The following is a 17,428-nucleotide window of genomic DNA, read 5'->3' as shown; positions in this document are numbered from 1 at the left end:
ACAGGTCTCTGCAACACAACCCCCTGGCGCATACTGGAGGTTCCTGGTGGGCTAGTTGGCCTCCATGGACCCCCAGTATGCAAGGGGACTTAATCCCCCAACTTAGAACGCGGTACGGGGCGTGTTTGCACAGTGGTGAAGGTAGGGGGCGGGGCTAGAGGTGATATGTGTGCAAACATATTTTGTGGCGCGTTTTAAGTTGGGGAATTAATTCTTCTTCAATCCCGAGGCATGTGACCCCTTTCCTGGGATGAGGGGTGATCAGGGCTTTGGGAAGACAGTGGCGACAGGGCCACAACTGTGGTGGCTCAGGTTGTTTGCCACTGTTGTCCTGGGTTCTACTGGGGCTCTGCAAACTGGGTCGAGTACTTTATTTCCACATTGGAAGGGTAGAGTAGGCAAGCAGTCCAAGGTGCCTCAGGACGTAGTGTGTGGGGTAAAGGTTCAGAACCCAAGCAATCGTACATTAGATGTAATATTGTAAAGTCCAGGCCAATAATGATCTTTTTGGGAAAAGATAAGCATTTTTAATCACAGCACAACTTAATACGGTACACACAGAGTGAGCAATGCTGCAGGAATGCACTGAATGTCTACAGGGATCTCTATAGAATATAAACATTGGAGAGATCATGATTAAGGCTTAGGTGTAGGCTCATTATGTTGCCGCAAAGCAGCTTCCTAGCGTTCTGTGACATAGAACAGTCCTTAACACATTACTTTTCAATACCTGTGTGTGATTAGCCATATTCGGTACACGTGACCTACCAAACTGATAGCCAAAGCTCATAACCAGTGTTATATGGAATTACAGGGATGTGATGCACACTCTGGATTACCAAGCGCAAGTGTGCTAACCAGAGCTCATTTGGGCACCCCCCCCCCTACTTATCTCATAGTCAGCTGGTACAGCAGCAGGACCACAAAGACATCTCTAATATTCTGCTCGGTGATTGTGGTGGAAGGCTCTTCCTCCCTCAGTCCAGGTGCTGATGCAGCACAGGTAGGGTCATTGCAGGATGTCTCTGTCGTTCTTTATGGCGATCTCCAAATTAGGCAGCCTTTGCTTTGCGTTTAACACTAGCAAGTCAGACAGTTCTTCTCCTCAGTTGGACTTGACTCTGTAGTTGGACAGGGAGACCAGAAGACCTTTGGCACTTTACATGTATTTCCAGCTCTCTCTCCCATGTTTCCTCTGCTACCTTTGGTCCCCTCCTCACACCTGGCTTGGCAATATGGCTTTCCTCCAGTGGCAGGTATAATCCTGCAGGTAAGTCTTGCTCCCCTCTCAGAAGACAGGCCGCTCCCAAAGTTACTGGCACACCCACAGCTTCTTCCAGCAAGGCTTGCAGAAACCAGCTGATGTCCCCTCACCTTCTAGAGATTGGCTCTCAGTGATACCAGTCCTGGAACATAGAGGTCCGTCTCCTTGGGCATTGAAACCAGTTAGAACAGGAACAAATTGGGAATGTTTGACCCCACTTTTACACTGAATAGTACACAGTTTGCCGTGGTTTCTTTTAGTTTTTCCTCGGCAGCACAGACATGTTCATGTGCAAGGAAGGTAATGGCTCCTCACAGCAGGTAGTGGTGATGCTGGGCTCCAGTTGAAGTACCCACAACATGAGTACAATAAGTGTTAAGCCCTCCACCTGGCTCTCATCAGTCTTCCAGGAAGTGACCCCTCAGAGAAAAACAAAGGACCCAGGCTCTCCCCAGAAGCTTCTGTTTAACTAGCAACTGTATTTGCTGACTCACCTCCATTCACCAAATGGCAGTGCCCAGGAAGTATTACTCAGCAATCCCATGCTAAACAGGTCCCATAGAACATGTAAAGGCAGTCCATATCAGAGCAGGTTCTGGTCATAATTCATGAATGGAACTTTACTGAAGTGGGCATGTAGGCATTAAGTTTATATCCCTGAATATTAAAAAGGTCTCTTGGGCTACTCATTAGATTATTTTCACCCCACCTCCATGACTTCATAGCCAAGCTCAGGGCTTCAATGTCCATTTCGGACCTAGTCCGGCAGCGTATATGTAGGATTTTGTGTTTTTAGGCCAAAATAAAATCTGGATACCCAATTTACTTGCAGTTGGGTAGACATCTTATACCATGCAGGGGGATATACCCGTCCTAACAAGGCCCTCTACATTTTCCTGAAGGAAAGGAATGTTGGTTGAAATATTAGTTTCAGGTTTAGTAGAGTCAGCCAAAAATTATTTACTCCTCTTTTTGTGTGTTCAGTGGTAGGTTGTACAAATAGATCTAAGCTGACTGAGCATAAGATTCTGTTTGGCAGAGTAGTGAACATGTATACCAGGGGAGTGGAGGGGGCAGTACCTGCTTGGCAAGTGTGTGCGATGACCAGGATTTTCACTTTTTTCCTCTCGCAATGAGCACTCCAATGAAAGACGAGGCTTTCTTATGTTCTGATAGCAAATCCAGATACTGAATCTTCACTCTACATAATAAAATTAGGAGTTTGAGAGGTCACCATAATAACTTACAATAATATCTCAAATAAGTAACAGCTTCACAAAAGACAAACATTCTATCTTGCTTACTTCACTTCCTTGGTTGGCTGGTTCGTAATTGAAAGGTTACACCTGACCACAAGTGGACATACCAGTTGTTTGACAACTTGCACTTTTGGATATACTCAGTTGGTCATCATACCATATGGAATCCATAAATGGTCCTGAGTAGAAAAAAACCTGCACAGATAATTGGAGCGCATCTTAGTTTGATAAGTAAGGTTCTGGTTAGAGTTAATATTTTTTTTTAAGGGTTAAAGAGATTGTCCTGTATTTGTTTTGTGAACTGAATACACACTGAAGGTAATGAAACAGATGTTGATATTGAAAATTCTATCATTGCAAAGCAGGTACAAAAGCGGAATCGCCACCCTGGCTGACCTTGCCTGGGGTTTGTATCATTCTCTGCCTGGTTCCCCTATTTCTTGTGGGAGGTTCCTGGAAAAGAGATGGAAGGAGGAAGCCATAAGTAAGTAAATCCCATTCCAGGTGTACAGAGCAAGACGACAGTTGGTATGAAGCATCAGCAATTTACTTTTCTTCATAGATGATTGCATGATCCGCACGAATGAAACGCTTTGGGTTAGCAAGGTTTGAGCAAAAGTTAATGTCAGTCCAACCCCCGTTGTCCACATTTTCTGGAACTCAACATAGAATGTGTCTGAAATCTATGTTTATGCATTTTAGACCCAATGCATACAAATGTACCAAAAGTTCATATTTGTCTGTTAATATTTTCATATATGCAGATATATACATAATAAATGAATTACTACAATTGATATACTGGATATACCACCATACTTCAGTACATCTAAAGGAAGATATCTTCCTTATATCTCAGACATTATTTATTTCTTTGGGGATTAAAATTGAGGCAGTATCGTTCAGCTATTTCAATGTTTCTTTTGAAAAATATAGAATAGTGACTAATCCTGTACCCTTAACCATAGTTGATGTAATGGAAGTGTGAATGTTATCAGTGGGAATGTGCACAATGGGAATATTTGTAAGGTGTTTAGTGTCTTTGTTTGTAAAATATTATAGACTTTGTTTAGGTTAGTAGGCAGTTAGTAGAGAGGTGATAGTTCACAGAATGCCCTGTGAACTCTCACCCCTCGATCTGGAAACTTGTTGCAGGGCCAAATCCTTGTAGCTGTCTACTTGCCATGGTCTGTGCCAGCCCATCTTTTCACAAGACTGCAGCAAAAGAGGTATAGGTACGTAAACATTTAGGAGTTTTATTTTAATTTAATATACCTTTTATAACATTGGAAAGTAGTAAATCCATTACAACAGTTTTATAAACAAATTGTATTGGCAGCGATGCTGTGAAATCTTGTAGTTTAGCATCACAAACATTAAAATTAAAGAAAAAAACTGTGAATTAACTTTACTTGTATTTTGCCAGACATTTCTGGAACTTTGACATTTGCAAATATTCTTTACATTTGTTTTGCAAATTCCAAATCTCTTAACCATATCCATTTGCTAGACCTTTCTATAACTTGTTCTTACACAAAGTAGGAAAAAAACATTCTACTATCTGTCATAATATTAGTTTCAGGTGAATAATTTTACTTTTGTATTAAATGTGTTTACATTTGAGTAATATCAAAATATCTAAACTGCAGAACGTACTTGTTGGAAGGGGCGTTAAGAGAAGGGGCTGTATTGTAGCACATACAGTTGCAATCAACTAGGGTTTTTCAAAGTACAGTAATTCTTGTTTTTCAAACTCCACCTTGAGGTTAAACGTAGCATTGGGTTTTGCTTGCTTTTCTCTTTCTGAACAGGATCAGTTCCTAAGAGCTGCCCCAGTGACAGGAGGCATGGGAGCTCATCTAATGAGAAGAATGGGCTGGAAGGAAGGAGAGGGGCTGGGCAGAAACAAAGAGGGAACTGTGGAGCCCATCTTGGTTGATTTTAAGACTGATCGAAAAGGTGCGTAGCTATCGATTCTAGGTGAGCTGTCCTCAAACTGGCAGTTGTTCAGTTGTTGGGGGGGCATTTCTTGTCATTTTAAGAATAAAGAAAACCTTTCTGTCAGTCTATAAATGAAACAATGGTTGAATAATAAATGGACAACTCCACTTTATAAAGAATCTCCAGCAAATCAGACTGTTTTTCCTTTGTTTGTGAAACCTAGCTCATGCTTATTTATTTTATATTGCTTGACTTTGAAAATGTTTCATTAGAAAGGTCACTTGACGATGAAGATTTTTTTCTTATTGTGGGTTCATAATACAAAGCTGTCGACTAGACTTACACAACATATGATAGATGATAATATTACAAATAATGACATAAGATTGATACACTACATACATCTAGAGCATTGGAGATTTTGCTTGTTCTTTCGCTTATTTCTATCTAATAATGTTCTCTCTCAAAGTAATTTTACCGCCATCATAATAAGGCCCTTTATCTCAAATCAATCAAATTTAGCAAGAGTATTTGTTTACACCAGAGGCACTTCATTTAGGGTGAATACCATCTTCGGTAGCCCCTTTAAAGTCTTCCCCCTGCATATCCCATGCCTATACAACAAAATACTCCTGCAGCCAGGCTCATTCCTCCCTGTGCAGCAATGTACTTCCCAACTAAAAGCACACGAGCACGGCTCTGGTCCTGACATTAATAGCCGGGAGCGTAGGACTTTTCCCAAGATATCGTGGCAGTTATAAGTCGAGGAAGTTACTGACGGGCCTGTCAAGTTTGGGGCGGGAGAATAATCACAGCAACACCACTTCGGGGAAATTCGTCTGGTATGGTTGCCAGTGAAATCATCCAATAGTAATTGAGAGATAAGCATATGAAGGAAATCTGCGCTTAAAGACAATCATCAAGGGAAGTACATGGTTTAATCCAAACACCCAGGTAATCACTCACAAAGTTAAATATTGCAGCCCAGTATTCTTCCAGTTTCAGACACTGCAGTTCATGCGAAGCCAATCTCCTGCATAATCAATGAGGCATCTATAACAAAGGGTGGAATATTGTCAGCAGCCTTATGTAAAGAATTTCGAGTATAATGTGAACCTATTTAGCGTAGATTTCCAGGTTTCTCAGATCTCCGATTTGCTCTTTTGACAAATCTGTAGTTGAATTTGCAAATGTAGGACCACACCTGCATACTTATACCGGTCTTGCTTTCTCATAAAAAAAAAAAGGATTTCTGGTACACTGATATAAAAAGAGCATGTCACCGTTAATAAATTGACTGTATAGAGCAGTTTATTGGCCAGCTCGGATTAATTCGTCCAGTTACTTAATGGGGCAGGAGAGAAGTACCCCTCTAATTTTGTTATAAGAAAAGCTGAAGCACCCCCTATTTTCCATCACCAAAGTCTAATTTTGGTGCCTGTATAGCAAAGTCATAACCTTAATCCATGCCAATATTCTGCCACTCTGAATAGCCCACGATTCCAAGGTATGAAACAATGTCCTACAGTACTCAAATTTGTTTTTAGACTGAGCAGATGAATTTTAAATTGTAATGTCTTATATCTGACTTTCTTTTGACCTAAAGGTGGCTTAAGTATGTATGGTAAATCTAGTGCTCATTTCTGCATCATAAATTCTCATGTGGAAAGATAACAAAGATTGCATTCTTATATGCGAAAAAGACTATAGATCACATTAGTGAAGGCAATGTGATATGCAATTTGATATCTGAAAAGGCTAGATCATCTTTTTCTCTAGACATTGGGTCCGATTTAGATTTTGTGGGAGAGGTCTTTACAACAGAGTACCCTCTCCACCAAACTGAAGGTCCGCCCACCTCATTTAGTGTCTGGCAAATATTCAGTATGTCAAAAGTGGAGACTACTTCATCTGCGCCTCTGATTTATACCACCCACAACTTAAACGAGTAAGTGCCATCTGAGGTTTTGCAAAAAACACAGTTGATGGACAGAATGTAGAACAATGTCATACATTCACCCCAGTACAAAGATCTGGGCCTAAATCCATCGTTTTTTTGCACTCCACACCACCCTGGGTTAGACACTGGCTATATGCAAATCAGCTCTGACCCTGTGCCTCATGGGAACAGTCCAGTCCGAACTACCAAGCCATGTCTTTCCCAGACCGGAATCAAGCATCCAAGGACCGGTTTCTGGCTATCAGCCTTCATCAGCCTGGATAGCTTGACTCCAGTGGTGTGTAGAGCCTGGGACTCACGTCTGAGCATCCCCAGCCCACTCGGGGTGAAATTGCAAAAAACACAGTTGATGGACAGAATGTAGAACAATGTCATACATTCACCCCAGTACAAAGATCTGGGCCTAAATCCATCGTTTTTTTGCACTCCACACCACCCTGGGTTAGACACTGGCTATATGCAAATTAGCTCTGACCCTGTGCCTCATGGGAACAGTCCAGTCCGAACTACCAAGCCATGTCTTTCCCAGGATGCTTGTTTCCGGTCCAGGGAAGACATGGCTTGGCAGTTCGGGCTGGACTGTTCCCATAAGGCACAGGGTCAGACTGATTTGCATATAGCCATGTCTGAACTGGGGTGGCTGAGTGAACTAAAGAAGGGTGATGGATTAAACCCAGATCAGTTGACTGGGGGTGAGTGTTTGATTTGTTCAAACGCTCCGTCCATCATCCCCTTTTGTATCACCCATCTGAGGTTTTGCCATTTGTTCGCTCACCCTATTTAGCATAGGCAAATAAATGGCATGTTTTTTGCTGTCCTTCACCACCAGCTAAAACCTGGTGTTAAGGGGAAGTGAAAACTGCAAAATGACACCCACACCATAGGAGAAACTTCCCATGACGAAGGGGGTCATTGCTATTTTCTTTTGAAAAATAAAATCCTTCTTTGGGAAGGTGAGCAAGCTGACTACTCCTTCACTATTGCATTTTGTCTGTTGTCGTAGTGTCCACGATGTGGTGAGGCCCAGTTTTAACATGGGGAAAAGTACAGTAATTCTAGAGAATGACGATAGGGTTGCCTGTGATCTAGTCTGGGTTATGCGTAGTCCTGTGTGGACACGTGTTTTCCTCAAATTGTGGCTGCTTTTGAAGGTGAAAAATGTCATGGCAAGGTTTATTTGTCCAGTGTTAAGGACGGGACATTTCTTCTCAATCTCCTTTTTGATGATGTTCCAGAAACCTGAAAAATGTATTCACACAGACCAATCTGTTAGAAGTTACTCTGTTGTGTGTTTCTAGGAGAGCCTTTTCTATTATTATTCCATGCTCTCTTCCTTGTTTGGTTAAACAAAAAAGTCTAGGAGCATAGGATCTCTGTGAAAGTTGAGTATTCAGTGTTTTAGCATGTGCTTTAAATGTTTTGAGACCTGAACAATTTCTCCTGAGGCATAGGAAATAGAAGTTTGTGTTTTGAGTGACCTATGGTGAGAAGTTTCAATAAGCAAGAGAAATTTGTGGTATGTGGGCTTCATGTCTAATTCAGTAGTCATCCTCTATCACGATAGATCAGGTGGTCAAGAAATGGAAGTTATTATTAGCTGAATTGACATGTACATTTTAGGTGACTATTACATGGATTGAGCAAATGGATAAAAGTTGTGATAGTACCATTGCCACTGGCCCATATGATCTAAATATCATTGATTTGGCATTTGTTAAAGCTTTATATGTGGGGAGTGTGGGTTGGAGGCAGAATAAGTGTGTAACTGACTTCAAATTGGTGCATGTAAAGGTTGGCCATGCTCATAGCAAAAGTACTGCCCATGGATTTACCAGTGATTTGGGGAAATAATTGATCTTCGTACTGAAAGTTGTGCAGTTTGTTGTGAAATTGGTATGTGTCAGGCAGTTGTGTGTAGTAGAATTAAGCAGGGTCTGTAGTGTACACATGGTCTTATCCGGAGGAATGCAGGTGTATAGTGATTCTACGTCATGGCCTATTAGACAATGTTTTCCTCTCTCAAATTCAATAGTATCCAGGAGATTAAGAATGTCTTTGGTATCGTTAAGATAAGATGGCATATTGGTGACCATTGGTCTCAAAAAACAATCTGTAAATTGTTAGAGTGGTTCTAGAATGTAACAAATCCTTGATACTATTGGTCTTCCTGTTGGTGGACTCTGTGGTTTATGAGTCTTGGTGCAGATCTAGAAGTACTACGGTCTACAATTGGGAGTTTGTAGAAATGTAGCCTCATGCCGCGTGATACAGTGGCGGTCCTTGGCTTCTCCAGCAAGTTCCTTGACTTCTCTCTGTAGTGTTATGGTGGGGTCCATTTGGATCTTTAGAATATAGCAAATGTCATTTAGTTGTCACCAGCATTCAATTTTGTAGTCGATGTATGAAATATGAGCGTAGCCACTCCTTTATCTGCTGATTTAATGGTGATGTTGGGGTAATTGCCAAAGTCCTTGCCTAGTTGCATCTCATTGTGTGACAGGTTGAAAAAGGGACATTTAATGTTGCCCTTGGTTGCTTTGAAGTCTTTTACAACTGCCTGCTTAAAAGTATGGACTCTGAGTGGATGTTCTGGGTGGGAGGATTAACAATTAACTTGTTAAGTTGAATGGTTCTGTAGAAAGCCTACAATAAAATCTCAGATTTATCTCCCTAAAGAAAGCTGAATGTTCGATGTGAATGGCAAATCCATCCCTCAATGTAGTTTGGACAAAGCCAAGATCTTTATTGAGTACACAACGTTTCTGAACTGAAAGTACACGGCCCCTAAAATTAGCAACTAGTTTGTGTCAGTGCTGGTCCGTAGTTATTTCCCACTCATAGCACAAAATCTCTTAATGATGAGGTAGTAGCACACCTCCTGCCTGTAAATTCTTTCAATGAGTTACTCTGTAATGGAACACAAGTGTCATTGTTTTCACCATGTATTCCAATTAACTGCATGTAAAATGATGTGTTCATTATTACTGTGGCTGCTACTTTTTTCAGCCAGGTGTCATTCCAGTGATCTTCAGGCCATCCTGTGACACTTATTCTGGCCAAGTGACTCCCAGTTCAGTACCCAGACTCCCTGGTCTGGCTTAGTGATGGCCACTGGTGGGTAAAGGCATTTTTGTGTGCACCTCTCCTGGCTAGTATGACAGGCCGGGGAGAGATCTTCATCAACGCCCACCCATTTATGTAAATTGCAGCATTATCTCCACCCCTGCACATCTGTTTTTTCTTCATACCTCCCCCTTTACAGGAATTCTTGAAGATTGGGCTATCTCCTTATGGGCCCAAATAATGCATGTGATCGTTTTTATGTCGTTCATAATTGATTATCCCTTTTTATCTAGAGGTCACTAGCAAAAAGCGATAGATCCATAGCTGGCACTAATGCATGAAATGCTGACATTTTGCTTTGTACCGCTGGCAAGGCGGACCGAAAATTCACAAAACTAACAAAGGGCGCTCTGCGATTAACATTTGGGGAACTTTTGTCCATACGTTTATTAATTTGGAGTGACCGCTGTGGGAAACCCCATAGTCAATTGAAATCGTACAGTTTTTGCCCTCCCGTCCCCTTTATGACATTTGAACAGTATAGGCAGTATGTACCAAATTTGCCATGTCCATTGTTTCAGTTCTGAGATATGGTTCCACCAAATTCAGCACAAACTGGTGGTGAATAAAAAAAGCCACTAAGGAAGCAACACAACGACTCCTATGGCGTTAGGTGTTCATCTGTACTACACAGTCTTGACTCTTTATTGTGAATGTACTGAGATTATTCATTGTTATCATCAAATTGAGGTAGCACTGGACAGCTCTTGTAGTTAAAAAATAAACTTTGTTTCACTTATTTCTTAGAATCTTCAAGTAACTATTCAGCTTAATATGAAAACCAACGCTGTGGCAGTTTTAGAAACATTGGAGCCAGATTGAAGCTGCCTGATAATTATATATTGATTAAAATGCTATGGTATTAACATTTCGTGTGTCCTGTTTAGGCCTTGTTGCTGAAGGGGAAAAGACACAAAAGAAATCTGCAAATTTGACTGCAATAAAGGATCTTTCAGGTGAGTTTCTTTATTGGATGTTGATTGCATAGTTCACAATAACAATTAAAGTATTGTATAATTATGTGTTTTGTACTTCCCCAGGTAAACATCCAGTATCCGCATTGATGGAGCTCTGCAACAAGAAAAAATGGTCTCCTCCTGAGTTCATTTTGGTGCATGACAGTGGACCTGACCATCTCAAAGTGTTTCTCTATAAGGTGAAAATGACTTTTTCCTTCATTGTTGTGTAGTTATTTGTTTAATTTGCCAGAATAATTAGCAGCACTGCATGTCTAAGATGGACCAAAGAACTCAACGTGAGCACATTCCTGGTGACCGCATGGCCTGTAAAAATAATAAGATTGTGGTTCTGGAGACTGAGTGTTCACTCACCAACTCAAAGTCTTAATTGAAATGTACACCGCCGTCATTACAAAAACACCTGTAAGGTAGGACACTAGTCAAGTAGGTTAATATGTGGCGGTAGCTTTTTCCTATGCTCTCAAGAAGTTTATTTTCAATCTTTCTTTATTTTACGTCTCAACAAGAAAAGGGTCAACCTGTTCATAAGACACTACAAATAGATTGTGTCAAGTATTACCTTAACCATATTTATATAGACTTCATTGTTAGTACAGCTTATGTAACAGATAGTTGGTTATGTATGCCGCAAAAGCATATGACGACTTTTTTATTGGGCTTGTAGACTCTTTAGCATAGTAGTCCGTACCAGAACATCGTGGCCTTTGTTTAATATTGAAATATATTTTGTTTTCCTGCATTGTTCATTAGCATCTGAATGTTGATATTACCCACGTGAACCACAAATATTCCAGCATTGACGCTGCTGTCTGCTAATTAGCAGTAATTGCATAATACATGGGAGCATGCAAACTCTGTATGAAAATCTCTCTAATTTCCTTATTACATGTGGCTTGTCACATTTGTACTTACCTGAACTAAAAACATAGCATAGCTGCTCAGTTGTAATAAGTTATTAGAGTTGTGTTCGGGTGTTACAATGTTTGCTGCTAGAGCCAGCAGCCAGGAATAAAGGCAGGACACAGAAAATAATTATAGATGAAGTTGGTTAGTTAGTTAGGTAATTATAGGAAAGAGAGAATCTCTATGCCAGTTTCGATTCTGAGCTACTGCATTTAATGAAACTGATTCTATTATCTTTTTGCAACAAATATCTAATTGCTTTTTGGTGTGTTAGATTGTGCTACAGATTATGCACGTCTGCAAACAGCTTACCTCTTTCATATCAAAGAGCAACACACTAAGAAGTAGTTAAGCAGTTTGTGGGAAGGGTGATGGTTAAACCATATATTATATGGAGTAAAGTGCCCCGTCATACATTTTATTGATATTGCAAGTCACTCCGGAGCTCCATGACTTTATGAAGGAACTCGGTCTTTGACCTTGTTCCTCAATATGGGCCCAGAACTCCTCTGTGACTTGCAATATCCATATATTGTATACCTGGGGGTACTTTATCCCATACATAGCATATATTTAGTACACTCTAAGAAAAATTCGGTGAGAGATTAGAGAGAAGTTCAGAATTAAAGCTCATTAGCCGGATTAAAATATCATCTGAAATAAATAGGGAGTATAGTTTTCATTTGGAGTTTTATATTTCACTGCTGTGCATTTTTGCAGTGTGGTTTCCCCTAAGGAAATGTCCATTCTATAAAGCCATAGATTTTACATGCACTACGAATAATCTAGGTTTGCTGTTTGATACAGGTGATCATTTTGTACAGACGCAAATGATGCTGCCATGAATAATGCAGAATCCCTCAAAGCCTATTGAGCTGTCTGTACCCAAATACACTTGGAGGACTTAGACAGAATTCTGACCAGTGTGTGAATCCCACCCCTAACAACACATTACAAATATATGCACACTTCAGTAGGAGGGATAACCGTGTACTTGCTTCATTTTTTCCATTTGTTGTCCTGTTTAGGTCGAAGCCTACCAGACAGTGCAGTTCTCTGGTTCGCTGACGACTTCTTGGGGACATTCTGAAAGCTTCCCTGGGAATGCATTGCGCCCATTGCTTACCATTGGCCTTGTGTTTGGCAACTCATATTTGCTTGATTTCCATTTGTTGACTTTATTTGTTTTAGGCTGTACAGCTTGAGTTTGTCAAAATAAATCAATACACTAGATTATAAATTTCCACACATTATCGTTTGTCTCAGTATACTTTTATCTGTAAACCTGTATGTCTGTTCAAATGTAATGGACATTTCATTTGAAAACGTGTTGTCTGTAATGGCAGTGTGATACAGCGCCATGCATATGTTTATATACATACATATATATGCGACTCGCTGTAACCTGAATACAGCGAGCAGCATCTAAAGGAAGGGACGCGGCCACCATTAAAGTGGTCTTGCATTTGCGAGAGTTTAGTCTATTGGCATTGTAAATGACAATGGTGTTTATTTATGTGTTTTGCAAACCAACACATATATAAAAGGTATTGTCATTTCTAATGCTAGTAGCTCAAACTCGCAAATGTGAGACCACTTCAATGGTGGCTGCGCCCCTTTCTTTAGACGCTGCTCGCCGTATTCAGGTTACAACGAGCCGCGTTTAAAGAAAGGGGCGCGTCCACCATTTAAGTGAAAGCACGACATAGGGTGCTTTTGCAAAAAAATAAACATTTGTTTGTGAAGCTCATAAACAAATGTTTGTTTTTTTGTAAACGCGCCCCATGCCGTGCTTTCAGTTTAATGGTGGTTCAAAAAGGGTGGTGATGGACGGAGCATCCGAGCCAATCAAACACTCACACCCAGTCAAAAGATCTGGGTTTGATCCATCACCGTTCTTTAGCCCACTCTGCCACCCCAGTTCAGACATGGCTATATGAAAATCAGTCTGACCCTGTGCCTCATGGGAACAGTCCAGCCCGAACTGCAAAGCCATGTCTTCCCTGGACCGGAAACAAGCTTCCGAGGAACGGTTCCTGGCATTCCAGCCGTCTTCAGCCCGGCTTGCTTGAATCCAGTGGCAAAGTGAGCAAGGGACTCACGTCTGAGCATACCCTGCCACACTTATGGTGGCCGAAGCGGTACAAAAGGGGGTGGTGATGGACAGAGCATCCGAGCCAATCAAACACTCACACCCAGTCAAAAGATCTGGGTTTGATCCATCACCGTTCTTTAGCCCACTCTGCCACCCCAGTTCAGACATGGCTATATGCAAATCAGTCTGACCCTGTGCCTCATGGGAACAGTCCAGCCCGAACTGCCAAGCCATGTCTTCCCTGGACCGGAAACAAGCTTCAGAGGACCGGTTTCTGGCATTCCAGCCATCTTCAGCCCGGCTTGCTTGAATCCAGTGGCAAAGTGAGCAAGGGACTCACCCCTGAGCATACCCTGCCACACTTATGGCGGCCAAAGCGGTACAAAAGGGGGTGGTGATGGACGGAGCATCCGAGCCAATCAAACACTCACACCCAGTCAAAAGATCTGGGTTTGATCCATCACCGTTCTTTAGCCCACTCTGCCACCCCAGTTCAGACATGGCTATATGCAAATCAGCCTGACCCTGTGCCTCATGGGAACAGTCCAGCCCGAACTGCCAAGCCATGTCTTCCCTGGACCGGAAACAAGCTTCCGAGGACCGGTTTCTGGCATTCCAGCCATCTTCAGCACGGCTTGCTTGAATCCAGTGGCAAAGTGAGCAAGGGACTCACGTCTGAGCATACCCTGCCACACTTATGGCGGCCAAAGCGGTACAAAAGGGGGTGGTAATGGACGGAGCATCCGAGCCAATCAAACACTCACACCCAGTCAAAAGATCTGGGTTTGATCCATCACCGTTCTTTAGCCCACTCTGCCACCCCATGAGGCACAGGGTCAGGCTAATTTGCATATAGCCATATCTGAACTGGGGTGGCAGAGTGGGCTAAAGAACGGTGATGGATCAAACCCAGATCTTTTGACTGGGTGAGTTTGATTGATTCAGATGCTCCGTCCATCACCACCCCCTTTTGTACCACTTCAGTTTAATGGTGGCAGCGCCCCTTTTGTTTAGATGCTACTCACTGTAACCTGAATATGGTCAGCAGTGCCTAAAATAAGGGTTGTGGCCAATATTAAAGTGAAAGCATGGTATGGCGCGCTTTCACTGAAAGAAAACAAAAAGGTTTCGTAGCACAGCAGCTAAAGTTAAAGCGGACCGCACTGGCAAATTAAATAAAGAAGGGTGGCTGCTATAGTTCAAGCGGAACGCCATTACCAATTAAAATATAAAAGCGGGCGGTGTGCTGCATTGTTTGAAAGCACGTCGTGGGTAGAATAGGGGAAAATCATTAAAGAAAATAGTGCTCCCGACTAGATAAAGCAGACTGTGTAACAACACAAGTAAAAAGTCCAGTCCTCATAGGAGGTTACAAATGCAGACAAGGCGGTACCAAAGAGGGACTAACAAGCCTATTCGTGAATCAAATGCAACGATTTAGAAAAGACAGTAACAGGAGCCATTTTAAAAAATGGGCGGGAAATGGGCAGAGCTTCAAGTCCCTACCTGAATATAGCGTGCCTCGCTGAGCAGCGCATGCGCTGCCAAAGCTTGACCTAAAAAGGAAATAGAAAATTGTGTACTGTTTTTAATGGAAATGGTCTGTTGTTTTCATTGGTTGCTCTTTGTTTGATAGGTGATGGTAAATGGAAAAGAATGTCAGCCAAGCCAAGCCAGCCCAAACAAGAAGCACGCCAAAGCCATGGCTGCTACTGCAGCGCTTCAAGAAATGGGCCTAGTACCAAAGGAGGGCGTGGACAACCCTGCAGACACCCCTGGAGCTCCAGAGAGCTAGTTACTGGTGTACATACAGCTCTACCACACATTTCAATGTGCTGTCCTGCCACTGAAAACCTGCTGATCATCATTACGCAAAACAACCGAAGGAACATGGCCCTTTCCCCTAAACAGAACTTTTTTTGTGCCATACTACTTCGGTGTGTTTGAACTGTTTACAACATTTCCTTAAGTATTTCTGTTGAGACTACAATTAAGAAATGGACCGTTTCAAGTCTAGCCTCCATTTCAAATGCCTGTTATGAATGTTGTGTTTGGTCTTGTTTGTTTGTTTTTTATACAGTGTTTTGTATTTTGCTTTACTTCCCTTTCTCTCTTCGAAAATGTCCATCGTTTCGTATGACACCCGTTGCTTCGCCCGCAGCGGCTGCTAATGCTATTCCGTGAATAGGCGGATGGACATTACCGGACAGTTCTATGGCCCGCACCATTCCCCAGAGAGAGAGAGAACTACACATTCTAGCATGAAGATGAAAGCAGCGAACATTAAAGGGCCAACGGCCTGGGACCGCAATGCTGGGGAACAATTCCCGCGCCAACCGTTTCCAGCATGGTATACAATCTGTAGCATGGTTTAGAACAGCTTGAATTTCTGACAGAATCCATGCACATCTGCTTCCTCTTAAGATTGTTTGCACTTTGAACCATGCCTAAATGACGCGATGTACCCAGCACTTCCCGCCCAGCCTGTTGCCATTGGTCCATGATGTCTGCCTTTTCTTTAGCTATGTATAAATGTAAAATAAGCTGTGAAGAAGAAGCATGTGCTGTATGCCAATGTAGTGTCCTGTGAATTAAATTACTGTTATTAGACATTCAAGAAATAATAAATGACATTCAAAAAATAACATCCCTTAAGCAAGTATTTGGCACTGAAGTTGACTTTTGATTAAGCATTTTTGCACAAAAGGATCACCCTTCTTTACTCCAGGTTGTAAGTCTTGCTTTTTATGTTTGATCTTCCCAGTTTTAATTTTACAGTGTTAACAGATAATAGCATTGCACCTGTTGTTGTTTTGTCCTTATAAGAAGTCGAACAGCGAATTACAATTGGTAACATAATACTTCAGCAGGACAGAGGTCTCTCATGATAAGTAGGGTTGGGGCTTGCTGCTCTGACGTTCGGCTGATTATTGAGCTAGGGCCTTGCTGAGTGAGTTGGTTGGTAGTTAAGTTGCCTAAGGACTGTTTCTCAGGCAGTGAGAGTTAGAGCTGCTCCCTGGGTTGGGCTTTCGTCCAGTAGTCTTTGAAAATTTGCATTTGTCTCATATTTGCTGCAGCTTTTGTATTTTTTGCACCCAGTGCTCAACTTTGATGCTGGTTAGATTCCAAGTGCTGGTCTTGGTAAACCTTATTCTGCTTCCCCTGGATATGTGATGGAGTTCCTGGTCGTGTCAGTGAACTTTGCTTTAGGGTGTGGAGCTCAGGTGGGAATCAGTGAACAGCCCCGTTTATAAAGGTAGTGGGGAATTGCCTGTTTTACGGAATGTTCCACTATAGGTACTGTTTCATTTCCTTGAATTAAATACTTGTCTGCAGAAATCAGTTTTCAGAGCTATTCTGTGGAGAATGTTGCTGTAATGTTGACCAGGTGGTGTTGACATGTGAGCAGACCTTAAGTGGGTGTTTCAAACAAATCTGTCACCATACTTCAAGGAGTTATCACCATTTCTTCAGTGGCGAAGATTTAAGAAGCTTCCAAGAACCAACAGATTGATTTTTCCACAGCACTGCTGTTGAGTATTATTATTATTATTATTATTTATTTTTGTAGAGCGCATAGTCACCATAAGGTATCCCAGCGCTAGGCACCCTATCTCTTTGGTTTGGGCCGGTTCAGGACGGTTAAAGAAGGAAAGGGAGGGGCAGGGGATCAATGTTTAGAGTGGGCGTGAGTCATTGGGGAAAAAGATGAGTTTTGAGCCGCTTCCTGAAGTGAAGGTACCGTGTTTCTAGTCTCAGGTCGCGGGGGAGTGAGTTCCAAAGGCGTGCGGTTTGGACTGAGAAGCGTCTTCCGCCTGAGCGGGTTTTCTTAAATCTGGGGGTGGTGATGAGGTTTTCTGTGTCCGACCGGAGAGATCTCGTGGGTCTATAGGGTGTGATAAG

At 42.0% G+C, this 17,428-nt stretch overlaps 1 protein-coding gene across 4 annotated transcripts in view; it reads left to right on the top strand.

Moving 5' to 3' along the window:
• Positions 1-16,153, top strand: part of SON (SON DNA and RNA binding protein) — a 661,708-nt gene extending 645,555 nt beyond the window's left edge. For 2 of the 4 annotated variants that reach the window (XM_078656944.1, XM_078656949.1), the window contains 4 exons: positions 4,335-4,482; positions 10,435-10,503; positions 10,588-10,703; positions 15,162-16,153. In XM_078656944.1, coding sequence (XP_078513070.1) covers positions 4,335-4,482; positions 10,435-10,503; positions 10,588-10,703; positions 15,162-15,320 — 492 coding nt within the window. In that variant the 3' untranslated portion in view covers positions 15,321-16,153. Of the gene's footprint in view, positions 1-2,885; positions 4,483-10,434; positions 10,504-10,587; positions 10,704-15,161 lie in introns of those variants that run through there. The other 2 variants (XM_078656946.1, XM_078656945.1) reach the window with 2 other exon arrangements.
• The last annotated feature ends 1,275 nt before the right edge of the window (positions 16,154-17,428 follow it).

This window comes from Lissotriton helveticus, chromosome 8 (assembly GCF_964261635.1).
Source record: "Lissotriton helveticus chromosome 8, aLisHel1.1, whole genome shotgun sequence".
Classification (NCBI taxonomy): domain Eukaryota; kingdom Metazoa; phylum Chordata; class Amphibia; order Caudata; family Salamandridae; genus Lissotriton; species Lissotriton helveticus.
The sequence above is the reverse complement of the archived record's forward strand: the minus strand, read 5'-3'. Positions and strand labels throughout refer to the sequence as shown.